Source organism: Typopeltis vanoorti, chromosome 21 (genome assembly GCF_054136105.1).
Source record: "Typopeltis vanoorti isolate ZY-2024b chromosome 21, IOZ_Tvanoo_1.0, whole genome shotgun sequence".
Taxonomy (NCBI): Eukaryota; Metazoa; Arthropoda; class Arachnida; order Uropygi; family Thelyphonidae; genus Typopeltis; species Typopeltis vanoorti.
This window is the reverse complement of record NC_143569.1, coordinates 67,584,075-67,606,571: the sequence shown is the minus strand read 5'-3', so window position 1 is coordinate 67,606,571 and position 22,497 is coordinate 67,584,075. Positions and strand designations below refer to the sequence as shown.

The 22,497-nt window shown below is 34.1% G+C and overlaps 1 protein-coding gene across 4 annotated transcripts in view; it reads left to right on the top strand.

Annotated features, from left to right (window-relative positions):
- The window catches only part of RhoGEF3 (Rho guanine nucleotide exchange factor 3), a 424,099-nt gene that overhangs the window by 385,560 nt on the left and 16,042 nt on the right, over positions 1–22,497 (top strand). For all 4 annotated transcript variants that reach the window (XM_090411467.1, XM_090411468.1, XM_090411469.1 and 1 more), the window contains 6 exons: positions 2,261–2,449; positions 3,427–3,606; positions 10,140–10,244; positions 13,852–14,109; positions 17,712–17,837; positions 19,601–19,685. In XM_090411467.1, coding sequence (XP_090267593.1) covers positions 2,261–2,449; positions 3,427–3,606; positions 10,140–10,244; positions 13,852–14,109; positions 17,712–17,837; positions 19,601–19,685 — 943 coding nt within the window. The remainder of the gene's footprint in view (positions 1–2,260; positions 2,450–3,426; positions 3,607–10,139; positions 10,245–13,851; positions 14,110–17,711; positions 17,838–19,600; positions 19,686–22,497) is intronic.

The following is a 22,497-nucleotide window of genomic DNA, read 5'->3' as shown; positions in this document are numbered from 1 at the left end:
GTCATTAGGCTTGAATTGTTTGCTGTTTGTGATGTGTGTGCAGATGGATGGATTGTTACTATGAAAATATAAGAAGATAATGATTTCAAACTATCTTACATCTGCTGAAAAGAATACAGCAATCCCTTGATTAATGCGGCTAATGCATTCTTTAAAACAGGCACATTAATCGAAAACACACTAATCAAATATAATAACCTATGGGATAAAGTACAATTTGTTCCTCAAATTTCTTTTTTGACCCTTATTTTTTATAAAAGAATTAGGGTATATCTCAGGGCCAAGTTAAAGGAAAACCATGAAGCTGATAGACAACAAAACATATACAGAATATCAATTTATTATTCTACTTCTTAACAAAGAATTGAGCTAATGTAGTTTGGCGGGCATTCTGTTTCTTGCATACAACTGATGGTATGGTCCTATTGCCTCTTCTACACTTCTGCGAATTTTACTGCTTCTCTCTTCATCAGGGCCAGCCACTAAGCAAGCATTGCTGCTTAAAAATTTCGATTGCACAAACATTTTCAAATTGTTTCTGTGAAATCTCTTTTGGGCTTGTCAGCGATTAACTTTTCTTCATGTTCTTCAGGATCTTCCTGCTGTGCATCTAAATTTTACAGTGCGGAATCACCCAATTTCTCAGAATGAAATTTAATTAACTTAGATTCATTTGAAAAGCCTCTAAAATCATTTTGCACAATGTGGAAGAATGCAATTCCAAACGGCTCACATATTGCCAGCAGAAATGTCATTCGACTTTGAGACTTTATAACCAAGCTGAGATTTCTCTGATTTGGCCAGAAAATTCTTGGAAGGCATTTGCTTCCAAAAAAGGCTGGTTTCATTGATATTAAATATTTGTTAGTCACAATAGTTCCTCCTACCCCTCCCTTTTTCCACAATTTTCTTCAAAATCTCTGGATAATTTGTGGCCACCTCGTTATCTGCACTCGCAGCTTTGCCTGTGATTCAAACATTGTGTAGGCTATTTCTCTTTTTTGAAATGCTCAAACCACCCAGCACTAGTGTGGAATTCTTCTTCTTTTCCATCATTGATAGCTCTTTCTTTCAAGGTTGCAAAAAGACAATGCTTTTGATTTAATAAAGTCAGTGTTTATCGGGATCCATTTTTGGTTACAATCTTCGATCCGTGTAGAAAGCAGTTTCTCTAATTCAATCATCATAATACTTTGATTTCGGGTGGTCTGCATGCATGATGAACTTCAAACAGTCTTACCTTTCTCTTTGTATTCAACAGCTTTGCTTAAAATTGCTCTTATAGTTGATTCACCCATTTTTGTGTTCTTTTCCTATCTTTGCTCTGGACTCGCCTTGTTCGTTTTTCTTTATTATTCCAAGTTTTTCTTCCAATGAGATTATTTTTCGAATCATTTTCACACTTCCACTTTTTTGCTCACTAATTCTTTTACTCATGATGAAAGGCTGGGAAAATACTTTAAATTAAAAAAATTAAGGAAAACAGTTGCAAAGGAGGGACGAGATATGATCATCAAAAGGCTCTGTAATTACCAGATGAATTACATTTCGGCAGTAAATTTGGAACACAATGTATATGGAAATAGTGTAGCATGCCAATAAAATTCACTTTGTGAAATATTTTAAATCGGTAACTAAATTATTTCATCCCAGTGAGTGTTTTTTTAAAATAGTTAGCCATAAAAATGTACAGAGAGAAAAATTTTTAAATCTGTAGCATTTATTTTTAAGATGTATATAGGTGCACCAATCAAATTTGGGTATAGAAAAAAAAAGACGCACTAATCAGGGGGGGGGGGTGCATTAATCGAGGGATTGCTGTACTTATTTTTACATAATTGAGATGCTTTTACTGACTGCAGCACCTTTTCTACTGTAGCAGTGAATCTGAGTATATAGGGATAACAGATTTTGTTGCAGAAGAGTTTATTTTATACTTTTTTGCACTAGATTAAGTACTGTTTTAATGATGGTATTTTATTTACAATTGCAATTTATATTCCACTTATAGATTGTTTTATCTAAATTATGGAATAAATTACAAGAAAAGTTTCCCTCTGATGAATTAAAGAGTCCAATTTTTGCATAATTATCATTCAGTGACCAAAAAAAAGTTCTATGATTTTAATTTTGAATTTGAATTTATTTCTATGAACATAAAAGTAATTTTAAAACTATATTCTGGCATGATTAATTGAAAGTATTTTTGTAATAAGAGATCAAGTATTTTATATATTTATTTTTATCATTATTACCCTAGCTTAGAGTAAGTCAGGAAGATACTGTGGAGGATTGCATCAATAAGATGGCAGATGGCACACTGACTAGACAAGCACCTAATAAAATGAGCATTAGTTTGTTAAGTAATGAACAAGTGAGAGCCAATGTTGTTCAAGAGATTGTCAGCACAGAACAAGATTTTGTTCAACATCTTCAAGATGTAGTAGAGGTAAGAGAGGAAATTTAAACATTTTTAATTAGACTTATCTGAATCAAATACCTTCTGGCTCAAAAATATAAGATATAAAATTATGATAATGACAAATTTTAATTTGATGACGTGATGCAGTTTTTCTGTATGTAATGTGCAATTTCATCAACCCACATTATTCTGAATTTGTAACTAATTTGTTGACATGGTTGAGCTAGTAGATAGCATCTGTGCATTATAACCAGTGGGTAATGAGTTTGATTTTCACTGCAGGAATGGAAGTTTTTGAATATTTTTGGGTGGGAGATGAATTTTAGGTGTGTGACTACCACTCTGCTTATTGGAAGCATAATGTTTTAAAAAAAAAAAAAAATTCATGTTTGGTCTCAAGAATGGGATTTCCATAATATCCAGTCCTTAGCCTATCCACAGTATTAATGTATGATAGGTTTACACCTTTCATGACTAGAATTCACATTAAAAAAATTGCTGTGTTTGGTCTGCTGAGTGGTTAGAATGTCTGCTCTTCAATCAATAGAAAAGCACATTCAGAAACATCCCACTGTGGGTGTTTGTGAATGGCTATAGGTGGCAGGTGATTTCATTGCCCAGTGTACTGCCATCTTTCTTACTTGGAAGCCTGAAGTGATCTCTTAGAGTAGAATTTCTGCATTTATCTGACCTGTAGTACTAATACACCACAAGCCAACTAAGGGTCAGATAATTACAGATATCCAGCTAAAAGCCAGATAACATAAGCTGTGATTTTATTTCAGAAAATTTTGGATGTATTCATAGTTAACTCAAGTTCATCATGTCTATAGATGGACTAATCCCTTCTAGTAAAGGTTTAATCCTTTTTGTTGTCAGGATCATTAAAATTGTTGCATAGTAATTGTATAATTATAAGTGATAAATACTGACATATTTATATATAAATTGTGATTTGATAAAAGTTTTGGCTTTTTTTTCCTTTTTTTTTTTTTTTTCCATAGGGTTATCTGAGACAAGTCCGTCATAGGCCGGACATGTTTTCAGAAGAGTGTATAGCCACAATCTTTGGAAATGTAGAGCAGATCTACAGTTTTCAGAGCAAGTTCCTGAAGATATTAGAAAGTTGTATCGATGATGAAAGACCACACCTTAGTGAAATTGGCAACTGTTTTCTTGAACATGTAAGTACTTAATGGAATGTTATCAGTACTTTATTATTCAGCCAATTAAAAGTAGAGTTACCATAAATAAACATCTGCTAAATCTGCTTTTCTAAATGCTTTTTGAGATTACTTTTGTAGTTTAATTTTATATTTGTAGAGGGGGGGGGAGTCGCTTAAGAATCAAAGCTAGATAACTGGGTGGAGACGCAGTGCTCAGTCCTCACCTTCTGATGATGCACTTGTTTATTAGATATCTACTGAATCAACTAGAATGTGCTGGCGATGTAGGATAAGTAGACCAGATTATATTCTGTATTAGTTGAAACCAAAAGTAAACATAGTACAACATGATGCAATACCATGCCAACTGAGGTTATCCAGTTAAACAAGGAGCATCCCCACTCCTGTTTTTGTGGAGAAACTAGGATGAAACAGTGAAAAGTCAGCAGAATCGAAGGCAGGCATCATCAACATAAGAAGTATTACTAGAAAAGAAATGGAACTTTCCCAAGTTCCATTTCTTTTCTAGTACTACCCAAAAATTCCTAGTAAAACCCAAAACTAAAGATAACTTATTGAATGGCAAGTAATTTCAGTTAATGTGGATGGATTTCAAAATGAGGAATTGAATAATAAAACTTATTTGTATCTATGGTCCTACTACACTAAGGAAAAAGTGGGGGAATATGCTGTATTATTAAGAGAAAGCAACTGATGTAAAAGAAAAGCTGATTCTTGTTGGATATGTAAACAGCAGAGTAGAAAATGAATATCAGACATATAGAAATGCTTTGGGAAAATCTAGAGAAAAGAGCAAAGCTAATAACAATGGTATATACCTATGATTAAAAATTCAGGATATGGATTAGTCATTACTAATACCATGTTCTAACATAAAGATATACATAAAATTGAAATGGAGAAAATGTGAAGAAATAAGTCTTGACTGTAATTGTTGATAGTGATATATTCTATCTGGTCAGGATACAGGGAATTTAAAATTAGGAAGTGATTGCAATTTAGTTTACAGCAGAATAAAAACAAATATCCTATACAGGGAAAAAAAAAGTGTAGTCAAGTTATAAAAATAATTATTCAAGCAGTTTTCAGAGGTGAATTGTAGATTCAAATGTACAAACATTATTGGAGAAAAAAATGAGTTTGAAAACTAGAATGAGACTCATTGGCAGAATGTGAAGGAAACGTTGATTCAGCGAGGTAAAGTTACACCAAGAAAAGAAGAAATCATATCAACACTTCCTAATTTATTAAGTCAGCAGGTGCCCCAAAAAAATACAGAGAAAAATGTAAGACAGCTAAGATATATAAACATAGTTAAGTCATAAAGGCTTTTGTAAGAAGATAAAAGATGAATATCAGAAAGGAGGCAAAATGTTCTGTAGATTATTGAAAAAGAAATGAAGTAAAGAATATTGTAAAAGGGATCAGTGATGATAAAGACGACACAAACCGAAGATGTTCTTAACAGTTGAATTACTTTGAAATCTTGTTAAATGACTGATAGAGCCATGGTAAAACAATATTTGAGGAATGCAGTCAAGAGTACATATCAGTGCATAGGGAGAAAAAAAAAATTATCAGAAACCTGAAATGGGGAAAGGCAGCTGGACTAGATTATCTTACCAGAAATGCTCAAATATGGACATCTACAAGTTTTATGCTGACTATACTACACAATCTTATTCACTGACAGTGAATAAGATTCCATCATTATCATTCCTCCTGTCTCATGTTTTGAATAATTTCATTACAAGACAGGATGAAATTTCCATATGCTCTGCACCTATCAACCAAAGTTTGTAAATCTGTCCTCATAGAAATCATTCCATAGACTTGTCAACATCTTACCTGCCCCCGAATGAATTGTCATGATTACTACTTCATTCTGTCTCTAGGATGGTTTTCAGATTATCTAACCCTTAGCCCAGCTGGTATCAATACTAAGTCTGTACCATGTGTGGTACTGACATTAGTCTTGGTTGACTGTGGTACAGTCAACTATGTGTGGATATGATTGCATTACTAGTTAGATATTCCCGTTCAGATCATTCTCCATCAGTATACAAATTAAATGGCAGCAGTTCAAGCATATAATTCTGCAGCACACTACTGGTCACTCTCCTTGTTTTTTGAATCTGCTCTACATACCACTTTTGTGTCCTTCAGCCATCTTCATATTCATGTTATCATCTCCAATCAAAACACATAATAGATTTTCATGCAGTATCCTGTTAAATCCCTTCTAAGGATAGTATTATCATGGTGTAACTGTTTCCTTTATTTGAATTCCATGTAAAGCTATGTTCTCCCCACCTTCCCAGAGTATCATATTCTTATCTGACCATTGCTGAATTGTGAGCTTTTCCAGTCCCTTAACCACTAAACTTGAGTTTGGTAGTTAAGGGACTGAAGAGGTGTTATGTTTCTGCCATTCAAGAAGGGTTGAGAATCTAAATCTGTACTACACTAGCACCATTAGTGCTAGTGTAGTCAAATTTAGTACAAATTTACACCCTTTCATGGGTAAGGTTCACATTACAAAAAAAAAAAAAAAAACTAACCCACTTCCAAATTTACATCAAGATTTTACAATATACTGAGCACTTCCAGTTCATCTACATTTGTTTTCACATAGATTCTCATCACTGCATTATCATCACCACCTGGATGACGATATATGATGGAAAAGTAATCAGTTTAAAAGTTGAATTATAAACATCGCAGAGCTCTTCGATTTCCTTTGATCTTCACTAATTTTGTCTCTTTTTAACCATGTCAGGTATCTTTTTGTTTATGCTTTGTACTGTTCATGAGTTTGCTCATCACACTAAAATATTATACTCCTTGTATAATATTTTATTTATTTATTTTTTTCAGTTTATTTTTTTAATGATGCTACTTATCCATTTAGCATCAGCCTAATATACTCACTTAACCAAAGTGAGTATATTAGGATATGTAGTCCAATGCTTCTTCTTAAACAACCCTCGATCATTTTTTCTGCACTGCTGACCTACAGTTCCTGATGCCATTATGGCACTGCTCCATGCAACTTCCTAAATTTGTTATAATCATCCCATTCTGTTGTTCTACATTCTTTTCTTAACTGAGAATTTCATATAGTTGTGCATCTTTCAGGTGAAGTGTGCACAGTCACTCTCTTCAATCTAGGGCAGAAGTAGTCACTTAACCTCTTTTTTTCCATTAGAGAAATCCTCAGATATTGTCACTAGATCCAGCACTCCTAAATCCCATGTCTCCTCCATGTGCTGTTTAATGTAATTATCTCATAGTAGCTTCATAAAGTCCATTCTCTTCCTGTCTTGTGTCCTTTTCTTCTTCCAGTCTGTCTCCATAGTCTCCCATAATAAATTATCCTTCCTATGCTTGTTGAGCTAATTTGTTGATACATTACATCTATATCTTTCTTTTCATCTTTGAGCCTGTAGCAGCAACCTCAGTATGTGTTTTACACCCTGTTGGGCTTGTTTTATGCCTGATAGCCTCAAATGCACTGCCTTTTATGATTGTACTCCTGCATTCCTACAGAATTTTCATTCTTGTTGGTTGCATTTCTGTTATCATCAGCAGTACCCGCTCCCCTCCTGTTCTCTATCCTTTTCTGCAAACAAAGTCTCTTAATGTCAAAATTTTGTCTTTTCTCCTTATTCCTGATGCCTCTGACATTAATATATGTGAATTACATTATCTGATTGCTTCTTTTGCCTGACCCTTGTAATGTTCATGAGCTAGCTTACTTTCTCCTTATATACTCTCCGTAACATTTTCTTTTTTTGCGTGTCTGCACGATTCAGTATGAGAAAATTGAAATAATATTGTAATAATATACATATATGAAAAACTAATGCAAAACAAGACATTTTGGAAAATAATTTCTTTCTGGATTTCTGTAGTATTTAATTAGATTTTATTTCACTTTTTTATATTTTTATTTTGTATAAAATGAAATCAGTATTTTGTATTTTACTGATCAGTGAATTCTCTAATTTCTGTTCATTTCTTAAAATATTAATCTTTTTTTCTTCTTACCTAGATGGGATGTTAATATTTTACAAAAGTGTGATTAGGGTGGTTAGGGAGTGAGAGCAACAAATTTAAAAATTTATTTTTGTAACCTTTTATTATTTTTCTACACACTTAAGATACTCATCCAGATGTAATATATATACACACACACACACACACACACACACACACACACACACACACACACACACACAGTCATACCCCAACTTATGCTACCCGGAGTTACGCAGTTTCATATATGTACGTATTCCTGTCCCACTTCACGCCTAACCACTAGTCGTATCTTTCCGCCGCTGGCTGCATTCGCCAGTGTCACACATGCTGTGAACAAGCACTGACGTGTTTCGCGCGGTCTCCATTCATACACTTTTTTTATAGTTTACAAACCTTGCGATTGTTTAATGTTATGTTCTTGATAAAAATTTTATCACATAAAAAATAATAATGTCGTCCAAAGGAAGCAAGTCCGATTCTTCTACAGCTAGCAAGAAAAGAAAAAAACATTGACTTTGGAAACAAAACTCAACATTATTAAGGATTTTGAAGGCAGAATGAAAATTTGTGAGCTAGCAAAGAAGTTTGATCTACAGGAATCCACAGTAAGAACAATCATAAAAGAAAGGTTTACAGATTTTGAAGGACATAGATTCTAATGAGGAACGAATTGTAGCCACAAGGTAAGGAATAAAAAAATCATTAGCTTGCTATGAAGAAATTTTGCATGACAAGAAAAAGACATTATGCCCTCAGACGATTCTATTAGATTTTATGAAACCATTGACATCGAAATAACTTTCTTTTTTATATACAAAAAACTACAATTATGATTATATTTCTTAAAAAATATAGGTGTTTTTGTAAACCTTTGGTCCCAATTAACTAATATTTTGTATGTTTGTATGCAAAATTATATCCGAGTTACGCGAATTTGACTTTCGTGTTGGTCCCACCTACTGCGTAACTTCGGGATATGACTGTATATATATGTGTGTGTGTGTATATATATATATATATATGTATTTTTTTTTTTTTTACCACTGAACTAATTCAGAAGATGAGCTGCTTTCAATTATAGGATACCCATGTATTTTGGTACTAACTGTACATTTCCTGCATAGTAAAGAGATTTTGAAGGCAGTTATTGTTTTATAAGAATACTGTAAGACTATACATTCACCTCTGAGTAATCATATTAAACAAAGTGATAAACAAATTATTATAAAATCCTTTCATGATTTAAATCAGCTAAATAATTTAAATAATTATTTCATTTCATTTCATTTCTTGACGGGTAAAAATTAAGTTATAGATTTCAGATATTGAAATGTGAAATACACACTGTGAAAAGTATGAAATTAGAAAGAAGTAGACAGTTCAGTTACATTGAGTATTTGTGGCAGGTAGGAAGGAGAGGGGTTGTGATTGGAGTACTTTAAAATGAACATCAAATCGAAATCAGTTCCATATATTATGTGTCTCAGATAATTTCATTATATATTTTATTATGGTTAAGAAATAGAATTATTATTATTGAAATAACCACTCTACAAATAATAATAATAATAACAACAAGAACAATAATAATAATCTGTTTCATTTTTCAACTACTGAATATAAATTTTTAATATTTTAAATTAGCTATAAAATAAGAATTTAATGCAATTTAAAATATAACTTGTTCGTAAAAGCAGAAAGAGTTGTTCACAAACAGCATTGTATCTAGGTCTGTAAGCATGGTGTATCTAAATCTGTAAGCATAATGACACGACATGCATATTTCCATATATTGGAATAGTGCAAGAATAAAAAGTAATGTTCAAACCATATTTATTTCAATAAATGTTACTTAATAGCTTTTTTTCCAGAATATTTAAAAATTGTTTAACCTCCCAACTAGCTGATGTGGATGAAATAGCCCTTGTTTTCATGTTGCTCAAAGAACTTCAAAAATTCAAACAACATTTTATTTCATTATTACAGTATCACTACTACTTCATTAGATATTACATTTTTTATGGTATATTACTATACCATAATCAAAAGTATAATCAATCATAATCCAAACAATTTTTTTTTTTTGCTATCTCAGTCATTGAGTCTATTTTTTAATTTGGTCATAATTTTTCCATATTTGCAAAAGATGGGTGGTTGGTATATACCAGACTATTTTTTGCAGGGAGAAGGATATACTTTATATTTATAAATTATTTAGAAGAGAATACCATGAACTAGAGCAATGATGGTAACTTAGAATGCCACTTACAAAATTCAATTCTTCATACTCTTGTTTTTGGATAATTAGTAGATTTTGTGAAGAATGACATTTATTGATTGGTGAAAAAATTGCATTTTGGGGATTAATATTTCAGGAGACAACTAACACCTTGTTAGGTATCTTCAATTTTTAATACTACTTTTTATATAAAAATTGTGAGTTTTAGTTTTGAAATAAATGTAATTGTGTGAAAATGTTTTGTTTTTAGAAAGAAGAATTCGAAATTTATTCAGAATATTGTAATAATCATCCTTTAGCAGTTAGTGAACTTCAAGAGTTATATGCAGATCAGAAGTTTCTGCAATTTTTTGAGGTAAGATATCTTGTTTATTATCATGTAAAGTCTTATGTTATGGCTACAGATCTGTAATATCCATAAGGTGAAAATAAAAATTCACAGTATGTTAACACATTATTTACAATTATATTTCATTACTGTTATGTTTAATGTTTTTATAGATGACTTTTGAAGCTAGCAATACCTTTTAAAAACAAGATATGACATAAAAATAAAACCCTTCTAACTATATTCACTGGAACCAGTTCAGCTGCTAATTTGTCTCTTAGCACTGATCTCCCAGATTGAGCATTATCATGGATGGTCATTCATGATGATTATCACAACTTTTCAGTTGTGATAATCATCATGAAGGAACTGAGGTAGAACCATGTAACTTACACATTATTTTACATATTTCCCATAAAGTGTTATGCACTTGTTATAATGCTGCTGCATCATTCTCAGTTCTCTGAGAAAAAAAGTCTTTTCATTTGTTGCACAAACCAGTCCTCAGCTGCAGATATGACTTCATCATCTGCAGTAAACTTTGTTCATTTCAAGTGTTTCTTTAAATTTGGGAATAGAAAATAGCCAGATGGGGCCAGTTCTGGCAAATAAGGTGGGTGAGCAGACACTGAAACCCCAAGTTGTGTATTGTCTGTTAGGTTTCACGAGCAGTGTGAGCAGGTGATTGTCCTGCAAAAGCAACACACCTCTGTTCAGTTTCCCATGCCACTTTTCCTTCAATTCCTTCATGGCTGTTGAATAAACTACTGCTGTAACAATTTCATCTTTTATTTGAAGTACTTGGTAAGGATTACACCATCCATATCCCAAAAGACATTGGCAAGAACCTTCCCTGCCGACTTTTGGATTCAAACCTTCTTTGGCCATAGAGTGTGTCTCCACTCCATTGACTGTTGTATGGTCTCTGGGTCATGGTGATGAAGCCATGTTTCATTAACAGTCACAATACAAGCCAAAAAAAATTTGCACCTGATTTCTCAAAATGCTCCAAAATCCCTTGAGATGACAGCACACATTCTCTCCTTTGGTCAGCATTCAAACATTTGGGAACGCACTTCGCTGAGAGCTTGCAGAACCTCTCAGCAAAGTGAGAGCTTCTGCAAACATCTGGACATACAGATGTCCAGATGTTGGTGGATAATGATACCAACTTATTCCCTGGATATCCCCAGAGTCTTTGCGATGTTTTTGGTTGGTATTCGTCTATCATCAAGGATCGTGATATGCACTGCATTGATGTTTTCACGTGTGATCGCTGTGGAAGGTCTTCCTGACCTGGGGGGGGGGTATCTCAGGATGCCCAGTTTTAAACTTGGCCACCCATCTGGCAAATGTTGGATATGCTGGGGCACATCCAACAGTTTCCACAGCATATCCAACCCTAAAGTCTCACACAAAGTGTAGTGAATCTCAGTTGTAGAGTTTTCTTACAGCATGAAAAACTTGATGTCTCTGCACCTCTGTGTCTTTGAATTTCTTCAAAACAATTTCTTCTGATATGTCTTCTTATATATCCTAAAAGAAAAAGAACAAATTATTACAATTTGATGAAACATGGAAGTTAAGAGGTTTTAAGATATGTTCTTTCTCGTGGTTATATCAGTTGCTTTGATATAATTTTTGTTCTAGGTGTTTATTAGAACTTTTCAGAAAATCAACTAACATCGATTTTTGGTTAAGCAGTATTACTTTGCACAGATGTTTTTGAACAGCAAATCTGGTGTGTGTGGAGATAACTTGCTTGATAAACTCAAAGTATTCAGGTTCATGGTGGTACTTGATGTACAGTCAATTCTCATGAACTTGTAATATATATGCTAAAATAGTTTGTTATAATGAATTTTTGTTTAAGCATAGCATTGTTCTTGTGCAACTTTGATCAGGACTTTTTTTTTGTAGTTATTACAGCGTTTGCTATAGTGAGATTCAGCTGTATTTCGTATGTTCCTCATGACAATTACATTATCCCAGATTGGTCAAACTAAGATAAACACAGGTAAAAGGGAGCTAGAAATACTGTAATGGCAATGAAGAAAGGTTATATTTTGTAGAAGTTAAAAATGAAGAAGTCATTTAGACAAGATGGAATACAACTTTGAATGTCAAGAATTCTAATTATCTTAGTGATGTGCTCAGAGATTCCTTGAACACAAGGGATGGATGACCACACATTTGGAGCATTTGAAGATGGAGTAGTTATATTTGGTTTTGAAACATCAATGTATCACAAGCTATTAGAACACAAAAATATACTTTTCTGTTTTTTATTTCAAAGCATCCATAGAGCAAAAAAGAGAGTGAGCCTGATAAAGTGAGAGATCTGATGGTAAATATACTGTCTTTTTTTTGTGTGTGTCTTCTGAAAAATTGAGAACTGATCATCTGATAGATGAAGAAAAGTTGTCTTAAAAAGGAGTTATGTTATTTTCACTGTCAAGTAACAAATTTTCAAATGCAAAAATGTGTCCTAGGGCAAATGGCATTAATTTTATTCATAATCCTTAGAGCTCCATTGATGAATATGGTCATACTGAGAATGGTCATTCACACCTATACCACACCAAAGGTTTAGGATGAATGTTGCAGGGAGGAATCTTCAAAATTCTACATGAAGCAGGTATACAAAGTGTGAAGAAAAGACCTCCTCGATGATGTTAGTTAGGAAAACTTGTTTAAGTAAATTTGTCATATTTTCCATAGGTTTGTATGCTGGTGAATACTGAAACAATAGTATGGCTAATTATAATAGCTGTTAGTAAAATAATTTCAATGGTTGATTACAACACAAGTAAAAACATTCAATATTTTAGCCCAAGTTTTTTCTCCAGTAACTGAAGCATCTGCAAGGTATGTGTTAACCAACACATGGGTTTAAATTTTAAATAGATACATAGATTATTTGTAGATGCAAGATGAAGTTCAGAAATTGTTTTTAAAATCTGTGATATTTTATTTTTAATATGATAAGCAACAGCTTACTCTCACTATAGCAAACTCCTAGGAAATAGTTTTTTTTTATAGCAAATAGTTCACATAGTGAATTTCTTTTCTTATGGAATTGTACCTTTAGGACTTTTCAGAAGTTTATTATAGTGAGTCAGCTGTCTTAGCTTGTTTGAAGGTATTACAAATGTAGCATTGGTTAGTTTTGAACTGACAGGATTCATTCACACTGTTAGGTTTTGTTGGTTATGCCACCAAAGCTGGTGTAAATGCAATTTCTAAAGAAAATAAACTTAGCATTAATCAAGCACATCTATTTGTTCTTTATATATTTCATCTTAAAAAATGTAGATCTGCAGACAAACACACTCTATTGAAACAAAAGATCCTAATTGAGTTAGGAATCCTGAGCAATGTTGGAACTGGAAATGAAAATTCACTAGATAAAACAGCAACAATTTAATTCTCATCATCAGTTTAAATTTAAAAAAAGCATTTTTTTAGTATAGTTGATAGACTTCCTTAGATAGAAAGCCTTCTTAAAATACCAGATATAACTTGTTGCTTAACATGATAATTGCATTTCTTGTCAGACTGGGAAAAAAAACATTTAATTAGATATAACTGCATTATCACCATTCTTCAGTGCTTAAGTAAAATTTCATTCTAGGCTTGCCGTCTGCTTCAGGAAATGATTGATATTTCTCTTGATGGTTTTCTTCTAACTCCTGTCCAGAAGATTTGTAAATATCCCTTGCAGCTTGCTGAGCTGCTGAAGTATACAAAAGTTGACCATCCGGACTATCAGCCTGTAGCAGATGCTTTGGCTGCAATGAGAGGAGTTGCACAACTTGTGAATGAAAGGAAAAGAAGAATGGAGTGTTTAGAAAGGTTAGCAGAATGGCAGTTAACTATTGATGGTTGGGAGGTAAGTGCTCTATAGATCTGATTACAATCAAAATAGTTTAATTATGGATTTGTTAAAAAGTCTTTTGTCTGCATGGAAATAAAATTACAGATGAAATATACTCATTTCTGAAAGTTTTTTTTTTTTTTTTTTTTTTTTTGATAAAAGGTTAATGCATTTCAGTAGCTCAGATAGGATTTCCTAAAGTAGAGGATCCACAGGCCGTAATTTTCCTAAGGGAAGAGGGATCCACCTTTATTTTCAAAAATTAACTTTTTCTATTATTGTCTACCTGTATGCTACCATTTTATGAAAAAAAAATAAATAAATAAAATCATACAGTGAGAAAAATTTTCAAAATAATAATAAAGCAATCATTTGCAAGTACTAGTTTTTCAGACAAAGTGTACAGCCTCATTAGCCCTCGTAGCATTTTGGATTGTGTTGCTTGGTAAATGTGCTGTCCTAGTTTATTGCTTTTAAAAGTAATTTTTTTCTCAAACTTCCATACCAAACGAAAGTACAGCAATAAATATTACAGAGCTTGAAGACTTCTAGACTAAACCATAAGTACCGTGAGCATCTCTAAAACAATTTCTTCTATTTTAATGTTGGCCATAGCAAGTGTCCATGCACAATATGTAGGGATTAAACTATGCCTACTACATTGAAGCAGATCAAAGTTGAAGAGAGCGCCTCGAGTCTTGCTAATACCACGAACACCTTTCTTCTTTCTGTGCCATAGCTGCAAACTGGGTATAATGGAAAAGAGCTTTCCTTCTCTGTGATTTTCCAGCAGATGCATACTAGGTAGACAAAGACTGAATTGGCACTCACACTTCTGACCAACTTAGCCAGCCATTTTTCTGTTCCTTGCACCTCCCATTAGTAAAACAGTTCTTAAACCTCAAAGGTCATTGAAAGCTTGGAATTGGGTTTGAAGAGATTTGTAACCAATTTCTCATTAACATACTTACTGCAGAAAACAAACAACATAATACCATCATCTTCAACTTCCATTTAGAAACAGATATGATACTAAATAGTGATATCTACAAGGCAACTTTGATTTCAAGAACATTCTTTCGTCTAATAAGTTGTCCACACATGGCACTGTTGTGTCACAGGTCTTGGGATCTCTCTTGTGAGTTATTAAAAAAAAAAAAACATATCTGGACCTATGAATACAAGGGGAGACGGAATGAACTTTTTTGCAGTTGGTAAAAGTGATCCACAATATGCTGTTGGGCAGATTCACATTCATAACAGCTGCGAATGACAAGTCAGAAAGGGGGGGGGGTACGCATTTGAGCCTGGCCAGATCTCACCTACATGCAGAAGAAACAAGGTCAATGACTATGACAAGAACTGGAAAAAAATATCAAAATGGAGACTAAGTATGGACAATTAACTATAAAAAAAAATGAGTGTGAAAATCAAATCCTACTAATAACTAGCATGGAATTCTGATTCTCAAACGCTTGATAGGGAATGTGTATCGACCAATATAATCAATGGCAGACCTACCCCAAATCCCTTTTAACAAATATATATGATCTTAGTCTCAGTGCTGTTCGTGCAGGGAATTCCAGAGGATTGATAGTGACAGTCACATACCTATGTGGAAATCACTGATTTCTGTGAAGTTTCTAATTCAGTGGCCGGTATGTGTAATATGATGGGAATTAGGTGACCATGGCATTAACACTAATTACCATATTAAATGGCAAGATATGGCACTATATCACATTTCTGTTAAGTTTGTGAGATTATTCAAATAATCATGTGGAAACTTTTCACATCAGGCAAATTGTAACAAGGCTGACTCCATTGTTCATGTTAAGGCTTAGTGCTGGGAGGACATCATGTTGGAAGTTTAATGGAGTATTGACAGCACTAGGAAAGGATTAAAAATTAATTTTAATGGTTCCAATATTTTGTCTGTCACTGAGACATCTTCAGGGAGTACAAATAACACTTGTATCTCTCTCTCTCACACACACACACATACACAATACTTAATGAAACAAGTGATGAAACTCTTAAAGTCCTATCTAGGTGGTACGCCCTCTATGGGCATTTGTAGGCAGCCTTGGATGTAAAATGGGACCTCTGACAATTATTGTTTCTCAAATTTTGGGAAGTTTCATGCATTTGTTTAAATTGGATTGATTTCTAAATGCCACTGCAGATTCCAAAAACAGTCTTTTTAAATTTACCATGGTGGAGCATGGTGGTTTTCTTCCAGAAGATCCTGTGAGTTGTATCCAATACATGGTCTGCATGGTTAGATTGACCATAGTTGTGATTGAAGATGTACGATTTGTGTTCATCTAAATGGACAGTGGCTGATCTACCTGGAGGGAGCTGATCTTTGGTAGAACAAATAAGGGTAACAAGTTTCCAGTGGGGCTTAAAAGCTGTAGAGGTTGTACTTTTTTTAAAGATCTAGCTATTTTTTCCAATGTGCTATGAACATAGGGGTGAGGAATGGGGAGGAACTGAATTCTGTAATCACTGTAGCCATTGGATAGGAAGAGGTTGTGGTTGAGTTCAGTTGTAAGAGAGGTTCCACTGAGACAAAGATTATAGGCTCTATTGTAGACTCAATGTCATTGCCATCCATTTGGGAAATAGTGATCTGAAAAATGAACATTTATTTCAAATTGTTGTTCTTGATATGTTTCTGCTGTAAATGTGTTTGTGTGTGTGAGATGCTTCTTGTTACTCTACAGAAATATAACCTGTTAAGTTTATTAAACACATTAGTTGTATCCTTCAGTGTGCTTTTAACCAAAGTTGAGCCTCCATAGCTCAGCCAGTATAGACAAAGCCCTTTGGTTAGAAAGATTTGAGTTCGATTCCCATCCATGACCTGAGGAACCTTTATCCTGGTCTCTTTCAATGAAAGGTGAGGTAGCTGGTCTCATAGTAGGGGGCTTTTTCACCCGGAAACTTGGGTTTGCCCAGAACAGGCAAACTGGCCCTGTGAACATACAGCAATTACAGTCAGGAATACTTAAGACCCAGCCATAGGCCTGGTTCATCAGCTATGCTGGTTCCAAGCCCAGATAAAAATAGGGGGGGGGGGGAATTGAGATGGTGCCATACCTCTCCGTAAAAGAGACTTTTATGGAGAGGTATGACAACCATTGTATCATCATACAAAATAAATAAACCATAAAGTTCATTGCACTAGGATACTTTTAGTGTTTCATCACATTTAACCTTTCCAAAAAAAACAACAAAAAAAAACAGCTGCTCTACATGATGTGGTTTAATGCTTAAAGTAGTAGGTTTTTCTCTGTGAAATGTGCTAACTTCGATTTGACTCAGTGAGCATGAACATTGTTAATGTTGTGTTGAAAAATCTTCATGTAATATCAGACTCTCGTGATGATCCATCATGTGATAAATTCTGCTGGATTTAAATTAATTTAGCAAAATGATTCTGAAAGCAGGATGTAAAAGAAAAATAGCTGAACTTATACCAGGTATCAGTGCTGAGTTAGGTGTATATTCATAAACATTTATTTTAATAACTGAAAACAGTTTAAAAAATTGTAAAAAAAAAAAAATTAATATTTTGTAACTAATTGCATTCTATTCACCAAAATTTTCAGGGACCAGATATATTGGATACTAGTTCAGTTCTGATCCATTCTGGAGAAGCTTCACGGGTTCATTCTACGTGGTCACGAGACATATATATGTTTCTTTTTGACCATGTGATCATCTATTGTAAAAAGGTAAAATAAACTGATATATATATTTTTTTTTTCTTTAGTATTAAGAGGAATCTGTTTGTACCTAAAAATACATTTTTATTTTTACTTAGAAATAAAAATTTCTATATTAACCACAGTATAATGCATTGCATTTTTCAACTTTTGCTGCTGAATATGAGCCGCCTTACTAGAGAAGCCTGCCCAACTATAACAGCAACTATGTCATAAAATATAACCTAAATGGATGTTGAATATAAACAATTATAGAAGTTTCAGTAATAAGTTCATTAACCCCTTAACCCCTTAACATACAAAGACGTCTGTGACACGTCTTTTGTTTATTACACCAAAATTGATTTTGAATTTTGGTTTCACATATAAATACAACCGAATATAGATGCTAGACAATTTTGTGCCTATTTCCTTTCAGCCGAGAAAAGTTGCCAACGGTGTGTATTGGCTATTTCGTTTGCGTTTGCACAAATTCATCATTATTTTTCAAATAATGATGAATTTGATCCAGCAAATCGCCCTTGACCAAAAAATTGGCAGAAAAATGAACCGCTTTCTGATTTTTAATTGGTACTTTAAGGGGTTAATATATATCAGTTCAGCTGAATATGTGTCACTTATTTAACTTGTTTTAATAATTGTCCATTTCATAGATATAACCATATGTATAGCTGTTTATATATATATATTGTTAGCACTTATCTGTAAACAGATAAGTCTTAACATATAACAATACAATTATATTAATGTTAACATTGGTAACATTTAAATTGTAATGTTAACAATACAATTGAATTGGATCAAACTAACTGCACATAACTATTTGAATCTGTGCAGTAAAACTATATATATTCAAATCATAGTGAGCCGTGAATTTAAAGTGAGCCTGTGTAACTCAGTGGATGTGTCGTTTGCACACCATGGCGCTTGACTGCATGAAGGAAGACTTTGTTTTGAATCTAGTTGACGACTAGAGGAGATTTTTCTAAGCCTTTTTTCGACCAGTTCCTGAGTTAGTCGATCTCTGGCACGGGCAAGTGATTTTTTCTCCTGTAAACTCAAGATAATCGACTGTAGAACCCACACTATTTCAGACATTAACTATATTGTGTTAGGGTTAAGGAACATGAGATAGCAGCACTCATTGAGCTGCCTCTTCACTGCATGCCACTTAATTAGTGGTAGCCTTGGGCCAGCTATCTCTGATTGGCTACCAGTGGAGATTGAACTGCCCACTCAGTCTCAAAATTAAATAGGGCTAAAAGGGCCTCGCCTACTCCCTATACGAGAATAAAAAGGCATTAGCTGATCTAGAGGTGAACTAGACTCATTGCATGTGATAGAAGTTTTCTTTTTTCAAAGCCAACGAACCAGAGAACATCTGCAGTTGACAAGATAATAAGTAGACTTTAAATGTGATGGCTATGAGAAGCTGTTGAGTCTGTGAAAAAGGAAGATGAAACGAGATCAACACTTTAGATCTTGCTGACATTTGAGTTAATGACGCTTAACTGCTGTAGATCATAATTTTCGTGTAGAAGATAGAAATTTACAAACTTTTTGTTCGTTTGAAAGTGCTGCCAGTATATATTCTCATGTATAAGCTGTTAAATCTTTTGAACTAAATTTTACTTAAACTATCTTTATGTAGGAAGTCTTTTAAATTTGTACATAATATATTTTAAAAAATTCGCAGTATATTGTCATTCTTGCTTTTGCAACAAAATTTTCAAATAAGTTTCTTTGTTTAATTTTATTTATAACTGTTACAGGATCTTTTGAAAAGAAATACTTATGTTTACAAAGGGAGGATCGATTTGGACACTTCTAGTCTCCTTGATGTGGAAGATGGCAGAGGTAAACATGAAATTCTTTCTTAAGAACACTTATTTTATAATTATATTCTTGTGCCACAACTTATTTAGCTTAATACATAATACAGATAAGAAAATGGGAATAGTACTTAGAATTAATCTTCCCATATCAAACATACATTTCTTCTTGCAGTTACTTGTACGTTTGCACGTTGCTGTAACATTATAATGTTTTATAGATTTAAACATGAATTCAGTAAAACATAATTTTATTCAAATTTTCTAAAAATTTATGTGCATTCCATTTTTTCCATTTTCTCATATGTGTTAAGCTGAAAGCCTGTCACTGCCAAGTAACTTGGCTTTTCTGAAACCTAATTAATGCTTAGAGTGGGGAGTGAGGGTAATTCTGTCTGCACCTTGTATCCTTTCTGTGTGAGGCACCTGTTCATGGTGGAGGAGACCTCCCATTGACTGTACTGGCTCTTTTCATTCTTATTTCTTTATTATGCTTTTATTCCTATATTCTCTTCTCTACTTCTCCTGGGTCTTTTTTTACTATCTTATCTTCTAGATCACCATCACTATGATCCAATGCCTTGCTGCTGTGTTACCCATGGACTTCTGGGAGTCTTGCACTACTTTGGCTTCTGCTTCAGCAGGCGCTGGATGGTCTGGCAGGATCAATTAGCTAGTAGCTAGCGAGCTTGCCTACAAGGGTCAACAGTGTTGCAGTAAGTCTCCATCCCTGTGGTCCAGGAACACTGTTCAAGACTTACTGTGGTGCTGGTATGTTATCTGCAGGGGGGGGGGTCATCCTGGCATCACACTACAGAGCACAGCATTTGCTTACCAGAGAGTGGATATACATGTGTGACTCTGGTTGGTAGAGAACTCTGCCACTGAATCAGTCTGCTTTGAGAATAAATAATTTTTCACCCTCTTTCTTATTTGGGGCCCTCAACAAATCTGAACCATATTCAGAAACCAGCAAGGGTCAATGGTGTTGCAGTAAGTCTCTTTTTGTGTGGTCTGAGAACAGGGCTCAAGGCTTATTGTGGTGCAATGTGACATTTGGGTAGCCCTCGCATTCCATTCCCAAGCATAGTCATTGCTTGCCAGAGACTGGGTGTCCATCTGTATCTCCATGGTAGGTGGAGAGCTCTGGTTCTGACTCAAACTTCCTTTAATAATGAATAATTTTTCATTCTCTCATTTATCAGGGGGCCCCTCAACAAGCCTCAACCATGTTCAGAAACCATAGAAACATCATAAAATCAAAAATTAAAAGGGAAAAAAAAATCATAAAATCAATAGAAACAAAAAAACATCAGAAGCTGCAATAAATACACTGCTTTTCTTAATCCTGCATTCAATAGAGAAACACCCACTTGTAAAAATGTCATCCCTTTTCATCCAAGAAAGTTTGGAAGGGTTGGTAGTACCTCCAAAAATCCGTAAAAAAAAAAATAAAAAAAAAAAAAAAAAATTCAGGAGATATTCTTATTGAAGCAGCAATAATAACACAGTGCAAAAAATTACTTCATGTGGCATCTATCAGGGGAATACCAACTATGTTTATTCCCCACAAAATCTTAAACTTTTCTAGAGGTAATATCAGAGTGAGACCTCCTCGATGTTCCTGATGAGAACTGCTCTGAACTCGTAGGATCAAGGAGTGACAGCAATAAGAACATATACATGGAAATGGGCATCTGTTTTCACCAGGAACATCATCTTTACCTTTGACACACCAAAACCGCCAACATCTGTCAAAGAGGGTTATCTCAACTGCCCAGTAAGCCTCTATATCCCAAACTCTTTGTGCTGCTTTAAATGTCACAAATAGGATCATTCTTGAACTACCTGTTATAGCTGCCATCTGTGCCCAATGTGGCAGTAAAATTTGCAAGAATAAAGACTAAGAGCAAAACATTGAAGTGCTGTACCTGTGAGAAAGACCACCTGGCATATACTCCAGATTATGCAAAGGGTGCAAGGATAAAAAGGAGATCCAGAAAATAACAACAGAATGTGTCACTTATCAGAAGGCAAAGAGACAGCATACCACAAATGCACTAGCGATGTCTGAAAAAACCTCTTATGCTGAGAAGGCAGTTGGGAAAGAAAGTGTCAGTTGGATGTTTTTCCTGATGAAGAAGAAATGGACATTTTGTCCACAATTCTCCAGGGGGGAGTATTCAAGTCTAATGAAAACATCTCTCAATATAGGAAGCCAGATGATACCACCAAAAAGAAATAATGAAAACATTTCTACAATGAAATTATGGATCCTGACAAAACATAAATGACATTAAGGCTTGCTTGCAAAAGTATAAATCAATAGGCTTCTACATGGATGCTTGAAGCCTGGCAATGATCCACATTACAAAATGTAACTATCATAAGGACAGGACAGGAGATGAGCCTGCCCATAGAGGAGTTACCATCTTAGTGGACAAACATACCCCATTCTAGCAGATCACACTTAATACCAACTTAGAAGCAGTTGCCATCCAACTCTCAGTTGGAACTCTTATAACAGCATGCTGGATCTACCTTTCTCCTGCAACTCTTAAGATGACCTTGATGCTCCACAACAATCTCTTGAACACTGGAAGCAACAACTTCTTCATACATGCCTGGGTGAGCATTCATTGCCATTAAATTAACTGCTTACCCTCTTTCTTCCCACTGTTCAAGTGGGAAAACTGAAGACAACTTATATGGAAGCAACCATTTCCCTCTGATATCAACCATTTTATGTGGACAACCGTGTACTACATCATCGATATCACAATGGAAAATTCGAAAAATTGACTGGCTTGCCTTGTCTAGTTTACCAGAATTTAATT